General features: G+C 39.1%; 1 protein-coding gene across 1 annotated transcript; it reads left to right on the top strand.

Annotated features, from left to right (window-relative positions):
- The first annotated feature begins 2,559 nt into the window (after positions 1-2,559).
- On the top strand, positions 2,560-20,213 carry DUSP11 (dual specificity phosphatase 11). The gene is made up of 9 exons (XM_002921501.4): positions 2,560-2,784; positions 4,236-4,311; positions 7,960-8,091; positions 11,333-11,456; positions 15,455-15,515; positions 17,846-17,892; positions 18,164-18,239; positions 18,459-18,644; positions 19,542-20,213. Exons 1-9 carry the CDS (start codon positions 2,684-2,686, stop codon positions 19,735-19,737), a joined length of 999 nt encoding a protein of 332 aa, XP_002921547.2. The 5' UTR covers positions 2,560-2,683; the 3' UTR covers positions 19,738-20,213.
- The last annotated feature ends 887 nt before the right edge of the window (positions 20,214-21,100 follow it).

The following is a 21,100-nucleotide window of genomic DNA, read 5'->3' as shown; positions in this document are numbered from 1 at the left end:
GACGCTTCCCCAAATGAATTCTGCCCTTTAGAAGCAAATACCAGGGAGCTGGAGGACACAGCTGATTGCAGATCTTTCCTTTTCCAGCATTTGGTTACAATTCTTTTGCCCATAATTTGCTACCTCTGGCTCTTTGGGCCACAGGGGCATCCTGCCATCCTGTTCTTTTATAGGTAAAAGGCATTGGTGGCATTCGGGATACTTTCCCTTTTTCCTTCTCACTTAAGTGTATCCAGTGGGCAGTTACTGTAACCTCCACCCCCCTTGCAAACAGCCACTGTAGAATCTTGGGCCTCTAGGATTCTCTGCCTGCCATGCTTGGGTGCAGGTTCAGACAAAATGAAGAGGAGAATAGATAGAGAAAGAAGAGGACATTCATTGAGAATAGGGAACATGCAGAGTGAAAGAGTACAGGAAAAAAGAGATCCATGTGGATTTTTAGTTTCTGTGAGAAGCAAATTGACACTGGGACACCTGGGTGGCTCAGTCGGTTAAGCATCTGTCTTTGGCTCGGGTCATGATGCTGGGGTCCTGGAATTGAGTCCTGCATCCCGCTTCTCCCTCTTCCTCTGCCTGGCGCTCCCCCTGCTTGTGCTCTCTCTCTCTCTCTTGCTGACAAATATATAAATAAAATCTTGAAAAAAAAAAAAAGAAAGAAGTAAGTTGACACATTTTGGCCTCATTTTGTATTAACAGAACATATAAATATAAACTTGTTCATATACATATAAATGTAAATTTATATTTACATGTTAGTATAACATTGACATAACAATTATAATATTGATTCATATGTAACATATTGATAATATATAACTTTTAATATTTAATATCTTATAGTCACTAAATTATTTATTTATGCAGCTAGATAGTGCAGCAACCACCATGAATTCTGTACAGTAAACAGAATAATCTTAAAATATATTTTTTCACTTTTTTGTCCTATTGTCCCCTTTATATCATTGATTGGTATGCTTGTAGAATATAGGGGTTTTTTTTTAATTTAAAGATTTTACTTCAGTATTTGTCAGAGAGAGAGAGAGAGAGAGAACACAAGCAGGGGGAGCAGCAGGCAGAGGGAATATCCTGCCTAGGTCTGGATTTTCTTGAATCAACTAGAACTGAGTTTGTTGTGTCTTTTAGCACAATGGAAGTGCAAGGCCAATATACCTTTTGTAGTTTCTGATAGATTTAAGTCACCTTTTACATATTATCATATCCATAGATATATGTACCATTCATCTTTTTCTTGGCCACTACATGCCTATTGAATATTTTTTTCATAAATTCCTAAAGAATATTTTATGATTGAGCACCAAATTTGAATGTATCTAATTGTAAGTTTGCAAATGTGCTGTGCTACCTTAAATCTTTTCTTTTTCCAATAGCAACTTGATAATATTGAGCTGTTTTACATTATATGTAAGTTTTCAGAATTGTAAATGCTTGTAGATTTAAACTTAGTTAGAATATGACTGTCCCAGAAATGTTAAAGCTAGTGATCCTTTTACCCATTCATTTAATCATGTATTCAATAACTCTGATCTTTCTCTCAGTTTGTCCAGATCTCAAAGGGTAAAGACTAACAGTGTATATAAAATACTTCCAGAAATTAGAAACTAAAAAATACAAAAAACAAAAAAAACCCAGCTATCATAGCCTGGAATAAGTACTCTATTCTGCTTTCAGACCTACTGTAGGACATGCTGTCCTTTGCTGTTCCACATATAACAGAAATTCAGCTTTTCTAACAGGTACGGATCCCTATGCCTGATACTGTGTGGAAATCTTAGACTTCAGCTTCTACTCTTATCTCTCTTAGTTATTTTTTTGTTTTTTCTAGAACCTAAATACCTACTGTCAACCTCTAATGTGAAACCTGGTGCATGATAATATTCCAGTAATAATTTCACTGTGAGTGGGAGTGCAGGCTGATACAGGAGGGTAGTGAGGCACTATTGTTCAAAATGTTAAGTCTACATATCCTTCATTCCAACAATTCTACTTCTAGGGATGTAGATATAGACATATACATATTTCAGGGCATTCACATTGCAGCCTGTCTGTAACAGAGAACAAAAACCTGAAAACAACTAAAAGTCCATCAACATTGGACTGGTTATATAGATTATGTTTCTTATAATCAATGAAATACTATGCATACCAGGCATTAAAAAGAATAGAATGGAAGTATGCATAAATTGGGAAAATCAGTATCCAAGATAGCTTGTAGGATACATATACTATACTGCTTTTGTATAAAATAGATGTCCATATGTGTACAAATATTTATATATGTATTGAATAAGTATGAATGTGATCAGTTGGAAAATATCTGGAAGAACCACACAAGGAACTGGAGAAGTGGGACTGAACTTTCTTTCTTGTACTATTTGAATTCTGAAGTGTGCATACGTGCTCATCGAACCTGTGCTACTGGCCCCCAGTTTAGGAGGGCGCTGTAGTTCCCTGACTCCGGTTTAGTAATCAAACTACAGCCACCCAGCCAGCGTAGTGACGTCATCACGACTGCCGGTGGCGCATGCGCAGTAGTAAAGGGCCTGGGAACTGCTTGAGTTGCTGCCTACTCGCTTCCGGTCCGGGTTCTTGTTTTGGCACCGAGGGCGCTGGGCTGGCGGCTTTGTCGCTTTTGCCGTCGGGTGGGCGGCATCTTGCGGCCCAGATGAGCCAGTGGCATCATGCCCGCGGCGGCTGGGGCCAGGGACGCGCGTTCTCTGGACGTAGCTCAGGCAAGAAGAAGCGCGGAAACCATGTCCCGGAAAGGTAATCAGGTTTGGCCCCTGGGCGTGGCCCTGCAGCTCGGAGCGCCTGGGCCTGGGCTCCATCTCTTGTGGTCTCTACCTGCCCCAGTTCCCGGCGAACGTTTGGCCGGTCGACCGCCCGAGCTGGGAGGCACTGATGCTCTCGCTGCTCCGCCCACAGAATCTGAGCATCTGTGAGGTTCTGATTTTTACCCACTCTGTTCAAAGCGAGGCTCTGGCCATTGCTTTTCTGGTAAAATGCAGAGGGACGGCTTTTTAAGATGGGACTGCCAGTGTTGGGGACACCCCTTAATTACGAAATCGGAGTCTCCCTCAATTTCTCGAGCTGTGTTATTTTGGCACAGCAAATATGACTAATAAGAGCCAAATTCGAGTGAAAAAAACCCACCAGGACATCCGAACTTGCCACCAAAAAGGTTAATTTATGTTGTTTCTGGGAATCACAGGGCATACTGTTGCTTCCTAACACGTCTTATTTGAGATAGGTGCTTCTATACAAATGATTCATTTTGAGACCTTGCCCATGTGTGTATTGAACTCTTCCGTATTCCTTGAGACCTTTCTTTCCTCCCGTCTCCAACATCAAATCTCCTTCATATTATCTCCTGAATATCTTTAATCTGTCAACTTCTGTCAGCATCTTAAGACAGAATTTGCCTATCTGTTGTGTTTAGGTCCTAACTAGTGTACAGATATCTGCTCTTGTTTCCTTCCAATCCATTCTTCACACAAGAAATCCTTTTAATAGACTAGTTTGAATATTGCTCATAAACATATATCAAAAACATTGTTTTAAGAACAAAAAGAAACTCTCTACCATGGTCTTTAAGACTCTGCATACTCTAGACTCCTCTCTTGCTTCTCCAGCCCTATCTTGTGCCACTTTTGTCCTCACTTTCTGTGCTTCAGGTATACTGAATTAACCTTAGTTAACTAACTCATCCTACAGACATCAACCCAAGTATCACTTTTCACTGTGACTTCTGACATTACTAAATGAAGTTCACAGCCCCTTTTCTATCAGGTTGTCTTTTAAAATATGAACTTGAAGTTCCCTATTGATTGATTTTGATAGCATCAGTTGTATAAGGACTAACAATAAACTGTGAAGTGAAAGAATTGAATTTAAATTATTTCAGTCAACAGGTATGTATTAATGACATCTTAGTATTCAGGACTGGTTTAGGTTTTATCAGGGACACAAAAGTACTGGCCAACTCTGGCTTTAGATCTTCCTTATTTGTTAAGACCTTTGCACTGTTTTGTTGCCTTTTATCTAGGAGAGTAGAAGTTGTTACTAAATGGAGTTGAGTTAAGTGGAACAGCAAAATTCAAAGCAAAGAGAAGAGGGGACCTACTGTGTGGGCTGTGGTTTCCATTTACAAGGAGCCTTCATTCTGTGCAGGGAGACAGGCTAACATAAAATTTGGCTAACAAAAAATGTATTAATAGGTGGAAAGACTACCTCCCAGTTGGACAACGGATGCCTGGGACTCGTTTCATTGCTTTCAAAGTTCCTTTGAAAAAGGTGAGCAAAAGTTAATTCAGCATTCTTTCACAAATCGGAATTCACGGTGTAGAACACTGGTGCTCGACGATGTCACACTCCATTCGTCCCTCTTGTATTTAAGTTTTTGGTCTTTTTTTTTTTATAGTAATCTCTGTACCCAGTGTGGGGCTTGAACTCAAGACCCCAAGATCAAGAGTCCCATGCTCAGGGGCGCCTGGTTGGCTCATTTGGTTACGTGTCTGACTCCTGGTCTCCTCTCGGGTCTTGATCTCAGAGTCAAAAAAAGAGTCGCATGCTCTACCAGTTGAGCCAGCTGGGCACCCCTCCATTTTCCCTTTTTAATGACAAATACTTTGTTATATCCCCTTTACTATTCTGAAATAAAATTCACAGATAAATACTACTTCCATACTTAATTTTAAAGAAAAAAATCAGTGTAATGCTGAAACCAATAATATAAACAATAAATAAAATAAAGTAACTTATAATAAAGTAATAAGTATTAATTTCAATATGTAAATATTTGGGCATGACTATATTAGAAATAAAAACGTAGTCAGTTACTTGCACCATGAATACAAAAACTGCAAATGCAGATGGAACTAGGTGGGTTTTCTTGCCTTACTGGAAGAAATTTCCATGATAGTGAACAGCTCTTAGTAGATTTTCAAATGAAACAAAGTATACGATCTTTACTTGGTTGTTAATGTGATTACTATCTTGGAAAATTCAGTGTACTTTAAAACGAGGCAAAAAAACTCTTGTGTTGACTTGTGAAATGAAGTTAGGTTCTAAGGCTTAGACAATTACGAACAGTTTTTCACCTGTATGAGTACTGAATAGGATATTCGAAAGTCATTCTCCACGTGGCCGCCGGAGGAGGGCGCATCCTGAGGCACCTGCAGGCCAGTTGCCAGGCTCTTCGAGGTGCAACAGAGCCTATGAGGTGAAGATGAAGGAAGGTCGTCCCGACGTTTTTTGAAAACGTCTCCGATGGTGGCTGCGATAAAACCACTAGGAGCACAGCTGCGTGTCATGAGCATTGAGGTAGCTGCAAGTGAATGTTCGAGTCCATAACTAAGGCAGTAAAAAAGTCTTCATTGCCTCAAAGGCATGCAATTGGAATGAAAAATGAAGAATTGGTCAAGAAGACATGAAGGGAAGCAGATGATGAAAATTAATTATTTAACATTGATCACTCACAATATGTAGGAAAATACATGTTTGAATACTTTTATTATTATTTTTAAGGTTTTACTTATTTGTTTGAGAGGGAGAGAAAGAGCACAAGTGGGGGGAGGAGCAGAGGGAGAGGGAGAAGCAGACTCCCCACTGAGCTGGGAGCTAGACATGGGGCTTGATCCCAGGACCCTGGGACCATGACCTGAGCAGAAGGCAGACGCTTAACTGACTGAGCCACCCAGGTGCCCCTGTTTGAATACTTTTAATTGCAGGGCAATAAAGTCTCTTATCTTAAAAAAAAGTCATTCAGGTGTGAGACATATTTGTAGGACTGTTAGGAATTTGGCAAGATTTCTAGCATCCATGACCCTCGATCACTAAATGCTAATAAGACCCCTTCACTCCCATCATCATAACCAAAAAAACCCCCAATGCCCTGGATTAGTAAGTCAGGATTTCAGCGTGGAAATTCTGAAAATTGTGTTTTTGTTTGAACTAAGGAAGGAATAGGTGGGGAAAGCATTTGGCCAGTATAAAAAAGGTGAGAAGAGACTCATGGCTCATTAATCTGCCCAACATAGAATGGATTGGTATTTGGAAAAGCCCACTTTGAATGTATTGGGAATTTATTTAATTTGTGACTCTTAGGTCAGAGTTCCTTTCTCACCAATTATGTTAATTCTTCTGCATCTGGACTTAAAAACTAGTCTTTTCATAAAGGTTAAACATATGGTTCTTACATCCATCAACACCAAGCATGGTGCTGTTTAATAAGTTGAATTAGTGTTTGGCATATAATAAATATTAGCAAATATTTGTGGAATGGACACCCCCTCCCATTTGCAGTTACTGTGAATTATCTCCTATATTTCTCCTTTTCTCTGTGCAGTTGTCCTAATTCCCTAACTCCCTACTCCATGGCCTCTTAACAGTGGATTCCTGAGGTTCTGCCAGGGTCCCTGCTTAGCCCCTTGCCTAAAAGCACATCAGCAAGATAGAAGATAGGAAGACTCTGCGATTTCCCTTCTTCCACACAGCCACAAATCTTTGCTGTATGATTTGGTGATAAAAAGCCTCCTCCTGGCTCTGTATGCTTTGGTTATCTGTATTCAGCGTTGGGATTATTTAGGCACTGTAAGGGGATTACAGAGCTGCATAACCACCCCAGTACAGGTCTTATTCATGCTTAGAGTCAGGGAGTAAAATGCAACATTGATTTCCTGTGTGTTTTATGGAAGTCACCCAAAGAAGAGCAGCCCCAATACTTGACAGTCACTTCTCATGCACATTGGAATATAAACTAGAATATGTTAAGTGTCATATAAATGCCATGGCAAGAAATACCAAGGAATTCAAAGGAGGGGGAAATGATAACAGACAGGAAGCTTCCTAAGGTTTTGTAACTTAAATTAGTTATCCAGAGTTAGTTGTTCACATGGCTAGAGATGATATTTGATCTATCAGCTCCAAGTTTAGAGGCTTATTGGAGAGATTGTATGCCTTGTTGTAATTAATTTACTCTTCAAAACTTTCACAGTATTATGTGGAAGGCAATATCATCAGTTTGTCAAATCTTCCTAAGTTAATTTATTACAAATTTAACATCATCTCAAATAGGCCGATTCTAAAACTCATAGAGAAAAGTAAACCTAAATAGCCAGGAAAATGCTGAAAAAGAATAATGGTGGAAGGGGATCATGTAGCACTGCCAGGTACTAAGCCTGTATTAAAAGTGTTGCTAGAGATAGGGGATTTTTAGGGCAGTGAAGCTATTCTGTGTGATACTATAAGGGTAAAAATGTGTCATCCGTTGGTCAAAACCCATAGAACGTACAATACATAGTGATTTGTAATGTAAACTGTGGACTGAAAATGACATGTCAGTGTCGGTTCATTGATTCTAACAAATGGACCACAGTGGTTTGGAATGTTGATGGGGGAAAGCTGTGTGGGGTAAAGGAGAGAGGGTATAAGAGGGGACTCTGCTTTCTTCTCAGTTTTGCTTTGAACCTAGAACTGCTCTAAAAACTAGTCTATTTCCAAAAAAAGTGTGTTGCTCTCATTTGAAAACCAAACAGATCAGTGAGCAGCGTATGTAAATAAGCCAAATACATAAAAGACTATTTAGCAATAAAAGCCACCCTTCGTATATGTAAGTATTCAAGAAGTATTTAGAAGTACCTATTTATGTTTCATGTGGAGCTGGAGATACAGTGGTGGGCAAAATTCATGCGGTCCCTGTCTTCTGGGAGTTAAAGTCTGGTGAGGAGATCAACATAAAACAAACAGAAATAAATACATAGAATTGAGCTTATTTTCTTCCCTCTCATTTCTAGAAGAAAGGATTGTAATATAGCTTGTAAATTCTAGCAGAGTGGAAACTTTGCTTTGAATCTCGTTGTGTGTTGGCATCACAAGGCTTGAATACATGGAAAAGGATTTTTAAGCACACGTTTGCTCTTCTTATTTCATTCTCTCTAACAGAGTTTTGAAAAGAACCTTGCTCCAGAAGAACGTTTTTCACCCTTGGATCTTTTTAACAAAATCCAAAAACAGAATCAAGAACTTGGACTAATTATTGATTTAACTTATACTCACCGCTATTATAAACCAGAGGTAAATGAAACCCTTCATTGAAAAGAACCTACTTTCTGATACGGTAATAATGCATGGTAATTCAGGAATTACCACCTTATGCTAAGGTGAATCCTGGCTTTCTTCTAGGGGTAATAGTTGAAAAAGGGAACTTAGTGGTTTCCTTAAGTACGTATTTCTATTTGGTGTCTCAAAATGATATTAAAGACATGAATTAAACTGTAATACTGGACAGTAAGGTCTTATGTGCTGAAGAAATTCTATAAGCTTCCATGTTCCATATTTTGAAAATGAAATAAACCTTCAGTATGAGTAGTAGCAGCCTAAAAGGGAAGAAGTGAATATCCATTATGTCTTTAGCACTTACTTTAAGCAGTTTCCTGAGCATGTGAGCATCATGGTAAAAGACAACTCTCTAAATTTCATGCTTTGCTTTTTCTAATATTTCTTGATAAAAGACAGAAGCCCATATAACCTGTTGGCCTATGTGGCATATCAGTGGGAGGGAATTATCCTTCTGACCAATTTCATGGCCTTGGACAACAGTAACACTTAATGTTTATTAATATTTGTAAAGCAGTTTGCTATTTAAAAAGTGCTTTTACATGCATTAACTTAGTTAATCCTCACACTACTTGCTGATGGAATAGTAGTAGTATTGATACCTCCTGCCGAGTGCTTACTCTGTGCCAGGCTCGGAGGATAGATGATTCCAGGTGCTAATTTTATAGATGATAAAACTTGAGTCTCAAAAAAGGAAGAATTGACACTTGAATCCAGTTATTCTCTTGGGTCTTTTTTATTGTGGTCAAATATACATAAATAATTATCATCGTAACCATTCATAAGTGTACAATTCAGTGGCATTAAATACATTCACAATGTTGTGTAAGCGTCCACTGTCTATAACCAAAACTTTTTCAACATCCTAAACAAAAAGTACACCCATTAAACAAATAATCCCACTTCCTCTCCTTTCAGCAGTAACCTCTATGTCAGTTTCTGTCTCTGTGAATTTGACTATTCTCGGTACTTCGTATAAGTAGAATCCTACAATATTTGTCCTTCTGTGTCTGACTTACTTCACTAAACATAATGTTTGCAAGGTTCATCCATGTAACAAAATGTCATTCCTTTTTATGGCTGAGTAATACTCCATTATTTGTACATTCTATATTTTGTTTATCTGTTCACCTTTGATGGACACTTGAGTTGTTTCCGCTTTTTGGCTATTGTGAATAATGCTCTGTGAGGGTTGGTAAGCCAGTATTGGGTCACATACCTGCTTTCAAGTCTTCTGGATGTATAGGTAGGAGTGGAGTTATTGAATCATATGGTAGTTCAATGTTTAGAAACCTTTGAGAGACCATCAAACTGTTTTCCAGTATCGTTTTGTTTTTAAACAATTATCACAAACTTTAAACATACACAGAAATAGACATAATACTGTGGGTAATCATTGTACATCCATGAACTCATCCAGCTTTAATCTTTATTAATTGATGGCTGTCATGTTTCATCTGTACACCTACTGGTTTCACCCCATTCCATATTATTTAGAAGTAGATCCCATATATCATAATATTTCACCTGTGCATTTTCGGTATATATAGATTTAAAATATAGGACTTTTATTTTTTGCTGTCATTGTTTAACATTAATATCCAGTTAGTGCTCAAATTTTTAATTGTCTTCTAAATGTCACAAAAAATGTTTTTTTAAGAGTTGAATTAAATCCAAATAAGGTCCACACTTTGCCTTTGATAATTAGATCTCTGAAGTCTTATTTAGTCTGTAGGTTCTCCCTCCATGTCTCTCTTCCTTTCTTTTTTTTCCCCTGGTGAATTTTACTTTTTGAAGAAACCAGGTAGTTTATTCATTCTGATTTGATGATTCCCTCCCCATGTGGTGTTAACATATTCTTCAATCCTTTTATTTCCTGTAAATTGGTAGTTGGACCTAGAGGCTTGATCAGATTCAGACTTAAAATTTTTTTTTTTTGCAAGACAGTTTCAGAGGTGATGATGTGTTCTTCTGTGGAGACATACAAATGATTATCTCTTTCTGTGATACTAGTAGTCACTGATGATTGATATCTATCTACATCCATTAATTTGTTTGGAACTTCAAAAAATAGTGAATTCTATTCCTTTTTCATTGATTAGCTGGGTAGATTTCTTTTTTTTTTTTTAAGATTTTATTTTTTTATTTATTTGACAGAGATAGAGACAGCCAGCGAGAGAGGGAACAGAAGCAGGGGGAGTGGGAGAGGAAGAAGCAGGCTCATAGCAGAGGAGCCTGATGCGGGGCTCGATCCCATAACGCCGGATCATCACGCCCTGAGCCAAAGGCAGACGCTTAACCGCTGTGCCACCCAGGCGCCCCAGCTGGGTATATTTCTATCAAGAGAAGCTTCCCCTCATCATCTCTTTGGTTGCCCAGTGGTAGAGGCATGATTCTTTCATTTAACAGGTGTCAAAATAATGAGTTGATTCACTAATATCCTCCAGTGGTGATCAGTAAATTTTATTTATTTACTTTTTGTATCATTATGAACTTCATTGCAGTTCTTTTTCTCTTGAGGCACAAATTGAGGCCCTGTATTTGCCCAGTTGCTTCTCAGCGTGGCTCCTGAGTCCTTTAGACATGACATCAGTTGTTTCTAGGCTTTTTCTGTGGTCAGGGCTAGGAAATGTGTATTTATATTTAATATAAAAAAAATCATAGGTTCATACTGGTACTTTCCATTTAAATTCAGAACTATAGGATTTTCATTTAATCTCTTCTTTTATTGGTGTCTAATTTCTCCTACCCTAAGAATACCAATTCTCAACAGTGCCTGCAATTTGCTTTATCTTACAATTCAAATCCAAGTTTTTCTGACAGTGTTCTACTGTCCTGCTTAAATCACAGCTGCTTTATGGCCCTTAAAAAATAAAATATTAAGTAGAACTACTTACATAATTCATCATTTTATATGCATTCATTCACATGGACTTGGCTTTGAGTTTTGTATGCCTATTGCCTATCCATTCTGTAGGGGGTTTCTTGGTTTTTGTTTTTTTCCATTCTGTAGTTTTAATGAAAATCAGATGATACTTCCTGGTTGGAACAGCTTTGGAAAAAATGGCTCTTTTATCAGAATTACTGACAAACTGTATTTATTAATAATCTCTTGGTTTGTATTCTGATTTCTCTGATTGCTTTTTACTCCTTTCCTTACAAATGAAATAATACATATTTTCATGGTTTTGCCTTCTAGGACTTACCAGAAACGATTCCTTACTTAAAAATTTATACAATTGGGCATCAGGTGCCTGACGATGACACTATTTTTAAATTCAAATGTGCTGTTAATGAGTTTTTAAAAGAAAATACAGATAATGGTGAGTTTGTTGTTTTTTTCCTCTTACCTGAACTTTGGTATGCATTATGAACGGGGTTGGGACTTTTAGTAGTTTTTTTTTTTTTTTAAAGATTTTATTTATTTATTCGACAGAGATAGAGACAGCCAGCGAGAGAGGGAACACAAGCAGGGGGAGTGGGAGAGGAAGAAGCAGGCTCATAGCGGAGGAGCCTGATGTGGGGCTCGATCCCATAACGCCGGGATCACACCCTGAGCCGAAGGCAGACGCTTAACCGCTGTGCCACCCAGGCGCCCCATGGGACTTTTAGTAGTTTTAATAGTTTTAGCATTAGGCCTGTTGTGTTTGATAATGTTAAGGTTGAAATGTCAGATAGTACAGATAGAGTGAGGTATTTTTCCTTTAATGGTCACAAATAAACAATTTAGTTTGAGAAGTGGTTTTAATGACAAATGTGAACTAGCTTCCCCATCTCTTTTTAAAATATTTGACTGGGAAATACAGGCTAGAATAAAAACATTCTTTTGTCTTATTTTATTGGTTCAGAGGTGAGAGGTGGGGGAAAAGGTTAAGGATGTCAGGGTATTGGGTCAAAGGGTATGGGGAGCGTGGCTTGTGTGACCCTCTGCTGAAAACAAGGAACAAAGATGTCAAGGTCTTAGGGTATATAAAAGAGACAACAAGGAAAAGGTTTGGAGTGAGACAGAGCCCTGGAAGCAGAGCAAAGCCAGGTGTGCCAGCGGGGTGGTCTCCTCATCGTGTGCATTTCCACATATTCCTGCTGGTTTTCCACTGTGGGCACAGATGAGGAAGGATACGACCACTTCTCTTTCAGACAGGAAGGACTTTAAAAAAGTGGTGTTTCTTGTTCCTGCTTTAAGATCTACCTTGCTCTGTGGGAAATAATCTCAGTAAGCTTCTGAATTTTAAGGATCCACCTACCTATCTCTGGCTTCTGCCTATCAGAAAAAATATGGTATTTGCCATATTTTAAGATTGAGGAATCTTTTGTCTTTGGAAACTCACTGACCTACAGCGCCAAGTGCTCATTTTGTTCTCTTTCTAAATTGAGTTTGAGGAGCATATATATATATTTTTTAAAGATTTTATTTATTTAATTGACAGAGATAGAGACAGCCAGCGAGAGAGGGAACACAAGTAGGGGGAGTGGGAGAGGAATAAGCAGGCTCATAGCAGAGGAGCCTGATGTGGGGCTCGATCCCACAACGCCAGGATCATGCCTTGAGCCGAAGGCAGACGCTTAACCGCTGTGCCACCCAGGCGCCCCGAGGAGCATATATTTTGTTAAATAAATATGATAGGGTAAATATTCCATATATATACACATATACAAACAGGGAGAAAGGGAGGAAAAGTAGAGATGGAGGTGGGAAGATAGGGGTTGGGGGGGTGAGAGAGAGAGAGAAATGGGAATTTTAAGATAATTTTTCAGACTATAACCTGGTTGCCCGATGCAGGCACTAACTAGCTTTTAAATATCTTAAGCCCTGTTCCCAGATCTTCCCCGTACTTTAGAACTTGAGAGTCTTGGCCTTGGCTCTGACAACCATGTCGTCTAAGGGGGATATAGATTCTCTGATTTGTATTAACTTGTCTCAGAAACAGTACCTCGTAAGATGTTAGGGTGCAGCTGCCAGCCTGCTCACCGCTTCCCGGCTCCTCTGTGTGCAGCTGCTCTAAGTATGCCATCTGTTGTGTGCGGGCAGGAGACCCGTCCGAGTCTGCGGGAGTGGGTCTGTAAATCTTGTTTGTTCACTTGCTGTACCGTGTTGGGCTTCTGCCTGTGTTGTGCTGACTTCACGGTGCCCCCTGCTTTTGCATACTCGGGACCTTGCTTATGATCCATTTTGGCTACCTCTGCTCTAAGCCCCTCCCACAGATACCAGGCTCCCCGATGAGGAGGAGGACACTGTACTAGCCACTCCCTAGAACTGCTAGAGACTCAGAAAATACTGAGAGTAAATGCTGAGAGTCTTTTAGATGTTGGTAAGGCACCGGGATACAGAGGTGATAGCAATCTCTGTTCATTAGAAACTTTGTTACCTTGGAAGATAAATGTGTGGTAACTGTAAGACGAGGTTAATTATAATTAAGTGCAACAGGAATATGGAGGAGAGGTTGAGAAGCCTGACTGAGGAGACGGCATTTGAGCTGGGCTGTGGGGAAGAGGATTTTGCCAGAATGAGAAAAGGAATGTCCATGTTTGGGAAACAAGTGCAAAAGGGCTTGACCTTGTGCCTGGGAGCAGCGGCCTCTGGAATGACTAGAGGTTAGTGTGAAAGGGCATAGAATTCACATGTTCATTCTCAGCAAACATTTATAGGACACCTTTTAGTTAAAGGTACTGTTCTAGAAAGCAGGAACAGGGGAAAGTTCTTGCCCTTTTATGCTCTGCGTTCTAGTGGGGGAGAGGGATAAATAAGTATATGAAATGTCAGATGGTGATAAAACGTGCTTTGGAGAATAACAAACAGGATTCAGAAGTGAGGGCGTATGTGAGGTGATCAGGAAAGGCCTCTCTTAAGATGTCATTTGAGTAGAGCCTAAAAGAAGTGAGGAACCATTGGCTATCTGGGGAGTTTGGGGGGATGGAGTGTTGCAAAGCAGAGGGAATAGTAGGTGCAAAGCCCCTGAGGCATGACCGTGCTAGGCATGTTTGAGAATAGTAAGACCATGTAGCTGGAGTGGGGAACATGGGTGAGGTCAAGGTGTAGAAAATGGGATCTGAGAGGTTGGCAGGGGCAGGAGGACATGGATCATGGAGGACCCTGTAAGTCCTAGTTTGAATCATGGTGGACGTATAGTTCAGCTGGAGAGATTGATGATACCGTTTATAAAGAGTTCTAAATGCTGTGCTAAAAGTATGGGCTTTTTTCTATGCTCAATGGAGACTTTTAAGCAAGGGAGCAACCCTACGAGTTCATATTTCGGGAAGATCACATCTGGAAAATCACCTGAGGATCACGTGAAATAGACAAGATTTAGAGGTAGGGAGGTAGTAACCCAGGCAGGAGAGGATGAGTGCTTTCCTACAGACCCCACCTAGTCACAGACGTACATTTTGCAGAGATGGATTACACTTGATCATTTTTTAATTTCTCACATAATTTTTTAATTTATTTTTTAAGATTTTATTTATTCATTTGAAATAGACAGAACATGAGCAGGGGGAGAGGCAGAGGGAGAGGGAGAAGCAGACTCGCTGCTGAGCCAGGAGCCCGACGTGGAGCTCAGACCCAGGGCCCTGGGATCATGACCTGAGCAGAAGGCAGATGCTTAACCATCTGAGCCACCCAGGCGCCTCACATAATTTTTTTAAACGATGGACTAAGAAATACTCTGGCACAGTTGGAAAAATCTTAAGACTTGCTTCTAGTCTTTGTTCCGTCTGCCTGCTGTGCTGCTTGGGCTTACATCTCCGCTTCTCACTTTTTCAGCATAAGATCCGAACAGCGCTGCCTCCCTGGGTGCTTCACGGGCACGCGGACTGTGGTGTGAGGGGCAGCAGACGAGAGAAGGGTTGGAAGCACTTTGGGAATTCATGAGTCCCACAGAAACTGCTTTTTTTCATACTCAGTATCCAAAGTAAAGGCATTTGATTTGTTTCACTCAAAAACAAGTTTCATTCTTCTAGCCTGTTTTTTTTTCTTTTTGCTCTCATTTTCTATAATTCAGTCAGTTACTGATGGTCATTCTATAGTAAGAAGCTGGGTTCGTCTCAATGCCATTTTAGCTGTTAGTACCTGACCCGGCCTTCTCTAGTTCACATGACTGCATCTAATAGGGACTATGCAGAATTTTTCAGAGGCCATGAATTTCAGATTTGTTAGATAATTCCTTATAGTGTATTCCTGAAATAACACACTCCTTATCAGTTATTCCTTTTCAGGTAGTACTAGTGTTGTAGCAACTAATAAATGGTACTCTAAAGAAAATTGTAGAATTTGTTTTAAGTGTATCTACTTCACTTATTTAACTGTGTACTCCTTGTCTTGTAGACAAACTTATTGGTGTTCACTGTACCCATGGCTTAAACAGGACTGGCTATCTCATCTGCAGGTGAGTTGCCAGCCCCGAGAGAGACCACGTTTGAGTTGTTTTATTTACAGCAGTCATGTAAGCTAGTTGCAAAAAATGCAGTTGGTATTGAAATGTATGAAGTAGAAAGCACTCTTGCTCGCCACTCAAAGATACCACCAGTGATAATTTAGTTTGTATTTTTTCAGACTTAAAAATGCAGACAGATGTAAGTATATACATGTAATTTAATGGTGTAATATTTAGACATCCCGTTATATAATTTAATATATCGTGGACATCTTCCTGTGAAAATATTTGGAAACCTCATCCTTTTTTAGAAGCTGCCTTGTTCCTTTGCTTCCAGATGAACATAAAAGTCAGAAGTTTTTAATATTTTATTTTATTTTTTTAAAGATTTTATTTATTTATTTGACAGAGATAGAGACAGCCAGCGAGAGAGGGAACACAAACAGGGGGAGTGGGAGAGGAAGAAGCAGGCTCATAGCAGAGGAGCCTGATGCGGGGCTCGATCCCAGAATGCGGGGATCACGCCCTGAGCCGAAGGCAGACGCTTAACGACTGAGCCACCCAGGCACCCCAGAAGTTTTTAATATTTTAAAACATTGTATCAATGAACATTCCTGTATGAACAAATTTGAATGTATGTGCTATTTTCTCAGATAATTTCACTCAGAATGGAATTTCTGAATCAAAGAATTTATGCCTTTCTGCTTTTCATGGACTTTGCTACACTGTACTGAATTACATTTGTTCATTCAGAAAACACTTACTAAGCATCTTTTCTGTGTAAGCACTGTGCTGGGTGCTGGCAGAAAGACTTGAGAGACTTGACTTGCCCTTTGGGAACTCTAACAGTCTAGAGAGAGAACAGACATTCAAGAGTCACACAAACGCATGTGGAATTACAGCTCTGACAAATGCCAAGGAGAGGGAAATGGTACGTGAGAGCATATTAATAGGGGGGATTTTACCTTAGCGTGGAGGACACAGAATGTTTCTTTGGGGATGTTTGGGCTGATATCTGAAGGATGATGAAATATTAACCTGTTAGACACTGGAGAGAGCATTCTGGGCATAAGGAACAGCAAAGACTGATAATAGGAAAGCGTATGCTGTATTGGAATGAGCCAGGGAGGCTGGGCCATGGAAATATGGTGTTAAAATGGAGCGGAAAAGTTAAAAAAAAAAAAAAAAAAGGTTGGAGGTGGGAGTGCCTGGCTGGCTCAGTCAGTACAGCATGTGACTTGTGATCTCAGGGTCATGAGTTTGAGCCCCGTGTTGGGTGTATAGATTTATTATTTTTTTTTGAGATTACTTTTTTTTTTTTTTTAAGTTGAAAATGGAGCTGGCAGTCTGGGGAGGAGTTAGATCATGTGGGTCTGTGTTTAGACTTTATCTTGAAAACCACTGAGCTGTTTTTGTTAAGGGCGAGTGTGTAGAACATAATCGTTTTGCTGCTAAGTGGAGAATACACTGCAGGGGGAAGAGCAGAAGCAAGGAGATAAGTTAGGCTTTGTAGCAATCAGGGCATGATGGGGGCTCAGACCAGGGTGTGGTGGTCATTTGGGTAGAAAGATGTGGACATATTCTAGCGACACTCATTGTTAGGACTTGGTGGTGTGAAGGTGAGGGTGAGGGAGAAACGGCTGCCGGTGGTAGTGACTCCTAAGCTTCTGGCCCATACAGCTGGTTAGATAGTTTTAGATTTGATGTTAATATTTTTCCCAATTTGTCTTTTGCTATCTATCAGTTCCTCATAAATACGCTGTCATATTAAGTCTCCTGTTTCTAGTATACAAAACACTTTGATAAAAAAATGACTGTTGTGGGGCGCCTGGGTGGCTCCGTCGGTTAAGCATCTGCCTTCTGCTCAGGTCATGGTCCCAGGGCCCCAGGACTGAACCCCATATTGGGCTCCCTGCTTAGCAGGGAGTCTGCTTCTTCCTCTGCCACTTCCCCCTGCTCTGCTCTCTCACTCTCTCAAATAAATAAGTAAAATCTTAAAAAACAAAAACCAAGAAACCAAAAATGACTGTTGGTTGTATTTTTATCAGATACCTTTTTAACATCTGCCAATTTGGTCCTATATTTTCTTCTTCATTTATTAATTAAATAGTTGTAGTAATGTAAATAATTATATTAATAGATTTGCTAAAGTTGGGTCGTCCTTGGAATAAAGTCTTTTTGTGGTCACGGTATATCATTCTTTAATAATTACTGGATTTGATGTGCTAATGTTTTCTTAGGATTTTTATATCTAGTTGTAAGTGAAATTGGACCTCTTTTGAAAACACTTGATTTTTTTCTTTTCATATATATAAATAACTTGAATTGTGTTGTTTTGTTAGATATTTAATTGATGTACAAGGCATGAGGCCAGATGATGCAATTGAATGTAAGTATGAGGGTTGTCACTATTTTTTCCTTTTTATAAAAGTTGAAGGTGGAAATGTAGATGAATTTCTCAAATTTTGGAAAAAAGAAATGTTTGTAATTCATTTGCTCTGACATAATACATAATTTTGCCAAAAGTTTATAAAGGGATGTATCTGGAAATAATGAGGTATAACAGCCTGAATAATTAGTGGATTTCAGCTTTGATCTGCTTTCTCTGGGAAAGATTTGCTTTTAGTACAGTGATTTCTAACAGTTCATCCACTCTTCAGTATTCAATAGATGCCGCGGACATTGCTTGGAAAGACAAAACTACATTGAAGACCTTCAGAAAGGTCCCATCAGAAAGTAAGTAGCATTTTATATGTGAGATCTGTGGTTAGGGAGATCTGTTTTTACATCATTTAAGTTGTATATATCCATTCTTGTAGCTTATTTACTTGCTTGGGGAACCCTAAACAAATTGGGGGGGGTGGGACTAATATTTTCATATTGCTGAAATAGCGTCACTAAATTGGCTACAGAATTTGGAAACCAGTAATACTGTGTGGAAACATTCTCTTTGAGGAATTGGGATTCCAGTGTATCCAGATCAAGTGGTTTTGAAGATGCAACACATATGATGGAACCAGTCCACACCACTATTAAGTCTGTTAACCAAGGACATTGGTATAACCTACATCAGACCCAAGGTTACCCAGTACCTTCTTGGCATTTCCACAGCCAAACCCAGGATTTGCAGCAGTCAGTAAGGTATCTCTGCTGTCCACTTTTCTAGAATTGAAATAGAAATTTATATTGTAAATTAGTGCAAACACATGAGAATGGTGAGAATTGATGTTTTCTAGCTGATCAGTGTCAGCTGATCAGAGGTATCATTTGCTCCACATTTTGCATTCAGGGCTGGAAAATCAAGTATAGGATGGGGGGGAATTTGAGACTTTTCAGAGGCAGTTGGGAAAAGGACTTGGAAATTTTCATTGATTCTAAACTTAGCCAACAATTTGATGTGGTTACCAAAAAGGATCTTGCATTCTTAGGTTCTATTAATAATGGTAAAGTTTGCAGAATAAGGAAGGTTGTTATTTAAAGACTAAATACAAATTATAGAAAAAGTAGTAAAATTCCAGTATATTAAATTTACTGATCTTGTTTTTGAAACAAACTTCAATCTTAATCTTCCAAATCTGTTGCATATGTAGGTAATAATTAGAATTTCTACACTTTATAGCTCATCTATATATGTATTTATTTATAAAGTGAAGACAGTGTTTTTAAAAATAAATACCTTATACTGTTTCATGTCAACTCTGGAAGACTTGGGGAGAAAGTATTTGATTAGAAAAGTGTAGATTTATCTCCGTAGGGAAAGGTGGAATGGCTCCCGGGAATCTACCGTAATGTGCCAAAGTGTTACGGTAGGTAATTTAAATATGTTGTCTTAATTTACCTTGAAAACAACCCATGAAGATGGAAGGTATTACCTCCATTTTATAAAGAACTAAGAAATCCAGAGATGAAGCAATTTATCTGCTAAGGTTATACAAGTAGAAAAGAGTAGAACCAGAGTGTCTATGTATTATTTTATAAAGCTTATTCATATATTTTATTAAAACTTATAATAATTCATTACTTTTTGTTTTCTTTAAGAACATTTTCACAGAACCAGAATGTTTACCAGAGAGGCCATATCCCTCCTCCTTGTCCCCCTGGAGAGGACTATTCACAAAGGAGGTACTCCTGGAATGTGAAGCCAAACGCCAGTCAAGCAGCCCAGAATACAGTGTGGTATCCTGGCAGTTACTACAGACTGTCCTATCCAACCTATTGTGGATGGACCGAATGACACAAACCTGTCCTGGAAATCTCTCTGCAGATAGAGCAGGGCTGAAGACAGCTGGGGTGACTTTTTATAAGATCAGGTCAAATGAGGTTTATAATCTATTTTATTGCTCTGTCATGTGTTCAGACTTAAAGAAAAATTACATTGATACTTAACCTCTTTGCTGATAAATTTGCAGTATTTGCAACAGTAAAGGAAATACTATGTCATTCAGTCTTAAATTTTTTTAAAGGAAGATGGTATTTTAGAACTGAGAAAGTAATAAAGAATTTCCCTTGTAAGTTATTTTTTCAAAATTCTGTCTTCCTTATCGATGTATTTCTTTCTGACTAGACTTGTGATAGGAGTGTATGTGTGGAAATTTCTGGTGTTTTTGTCATGTTCTGTTACTGACCCAATCATTAAGGCTATCTTTTTTCCCCCTAACTGTTCAAGATTTCTATTAAAACCTACCTAAGAGACAATCTCTTTAAACTCTCTTTGAAATTAGTAATTGTATTTTTGTGATTAGACATTTCTTTCTTGGCAGTCTGTTGTGGGATTTGACCAACTTCTTCACTGAATTGTCAGATATGCCATCTAACACAGGAATGGATAAACTTTTAGGTAACTGTCAGCTGGGCAAGTGAAACTGATAAACCAGAATGCTGTTAATTTACCTGACAGGGTAATTGTTATCAACTGGGTAGAACTATTCAGAAAACTTGAGAACTTTTATAGACTACAAAAGTTCTTTAATGAACAGGATACAACACTTAAAGCCTGGGATATCTGGAAGACTTGTGGACAAGCATGGCTTCCTTGTTTTATTGCTTCTCTGTTGAACATAACCTGCTGGAATCTTTCTCCATTTGCCTCACAGTAGAGTGGTGCCTTGATCTTGACTTTTTCTAAGTTATCTTTTCTGCTGGTATACCTCTGGAACATACAGATGGATCACTTGGGAGGTGTTAAATATTTTTAGTTGCAGAGGAAGCCAGAGACCTTAGTTTGCTCAAGAAAGTGTCTCGCCAACATGACATCATAAGCCTCAGTAGATATTCGATGAATACTTGGGCAACTGGCTTCATTTTTTTTTAAAGCCTCTGACTTTGAAGAGTTGTATCCTAGAATGTCTCATACTATGCTGCATGTGATGCGCATTTTCTTTATCCTCTTTCCATGTGAACAACATGTGGAACCTGACCATAAGGAAATGCTCTAGTTCAGCCAGTCCCCTGGCCTGTGTCTAATTAGCTCGGTCAGCTGCTACCCTTCATCTAAGCGATGCTTGTGAAGCGCTCCTCTGCCTGCCACACGTAACAGAGAGAAGTTCTTTGTGCTGAAAGGCTGCTCTTGTGCAAGTGCTGCCCGGGACACCGTGAAG

This window comes from Ailuropoda melanoleuca, chromosome 4, assembly GCF_002007445.2.
Source record: "Ailuropoda melanoleuca isolate Jingjing chromosome 4, ASM200744v2, whole genome shotgun sequence".
NCBI classification, from domain to species: Eukaryota; Metazoa; Chordata; class Mammalia; order Carnivora; family Ursidae; genus Ailuropoda; species Ailuropoda melanoleuca.
Note: the sequence above shows the minus strand (reverse complement) of the source record. Positions and strands in the feature narration are given on the sequence as shown.

Excerpts from the sequence above, each read along its gene's own strand:
- DUSP11 (XM_002921501.4), top strand. The coding sequence starts at position 2,684 with ATGAGCCAGTGGCATCATGCCCGCGGCGGCTGGGGCCAGGGACGCGCG. Across the intron at positions 2,785-4,235 it reads GGAAACCATGTCCCGGAAAG|GTGGAAAGACTACCTCCCAG; the intron begins GTAATCAGGTTT and ends ATGTATTAATAG. Across the intron at positions 15,516-17,845 it reads ACTGGCTATCTCATCTGCAG|ATATTTAATTGATGTACAAG; the intron begins GTGAGTTGCCAG and ends TTGTTTTGTTAG.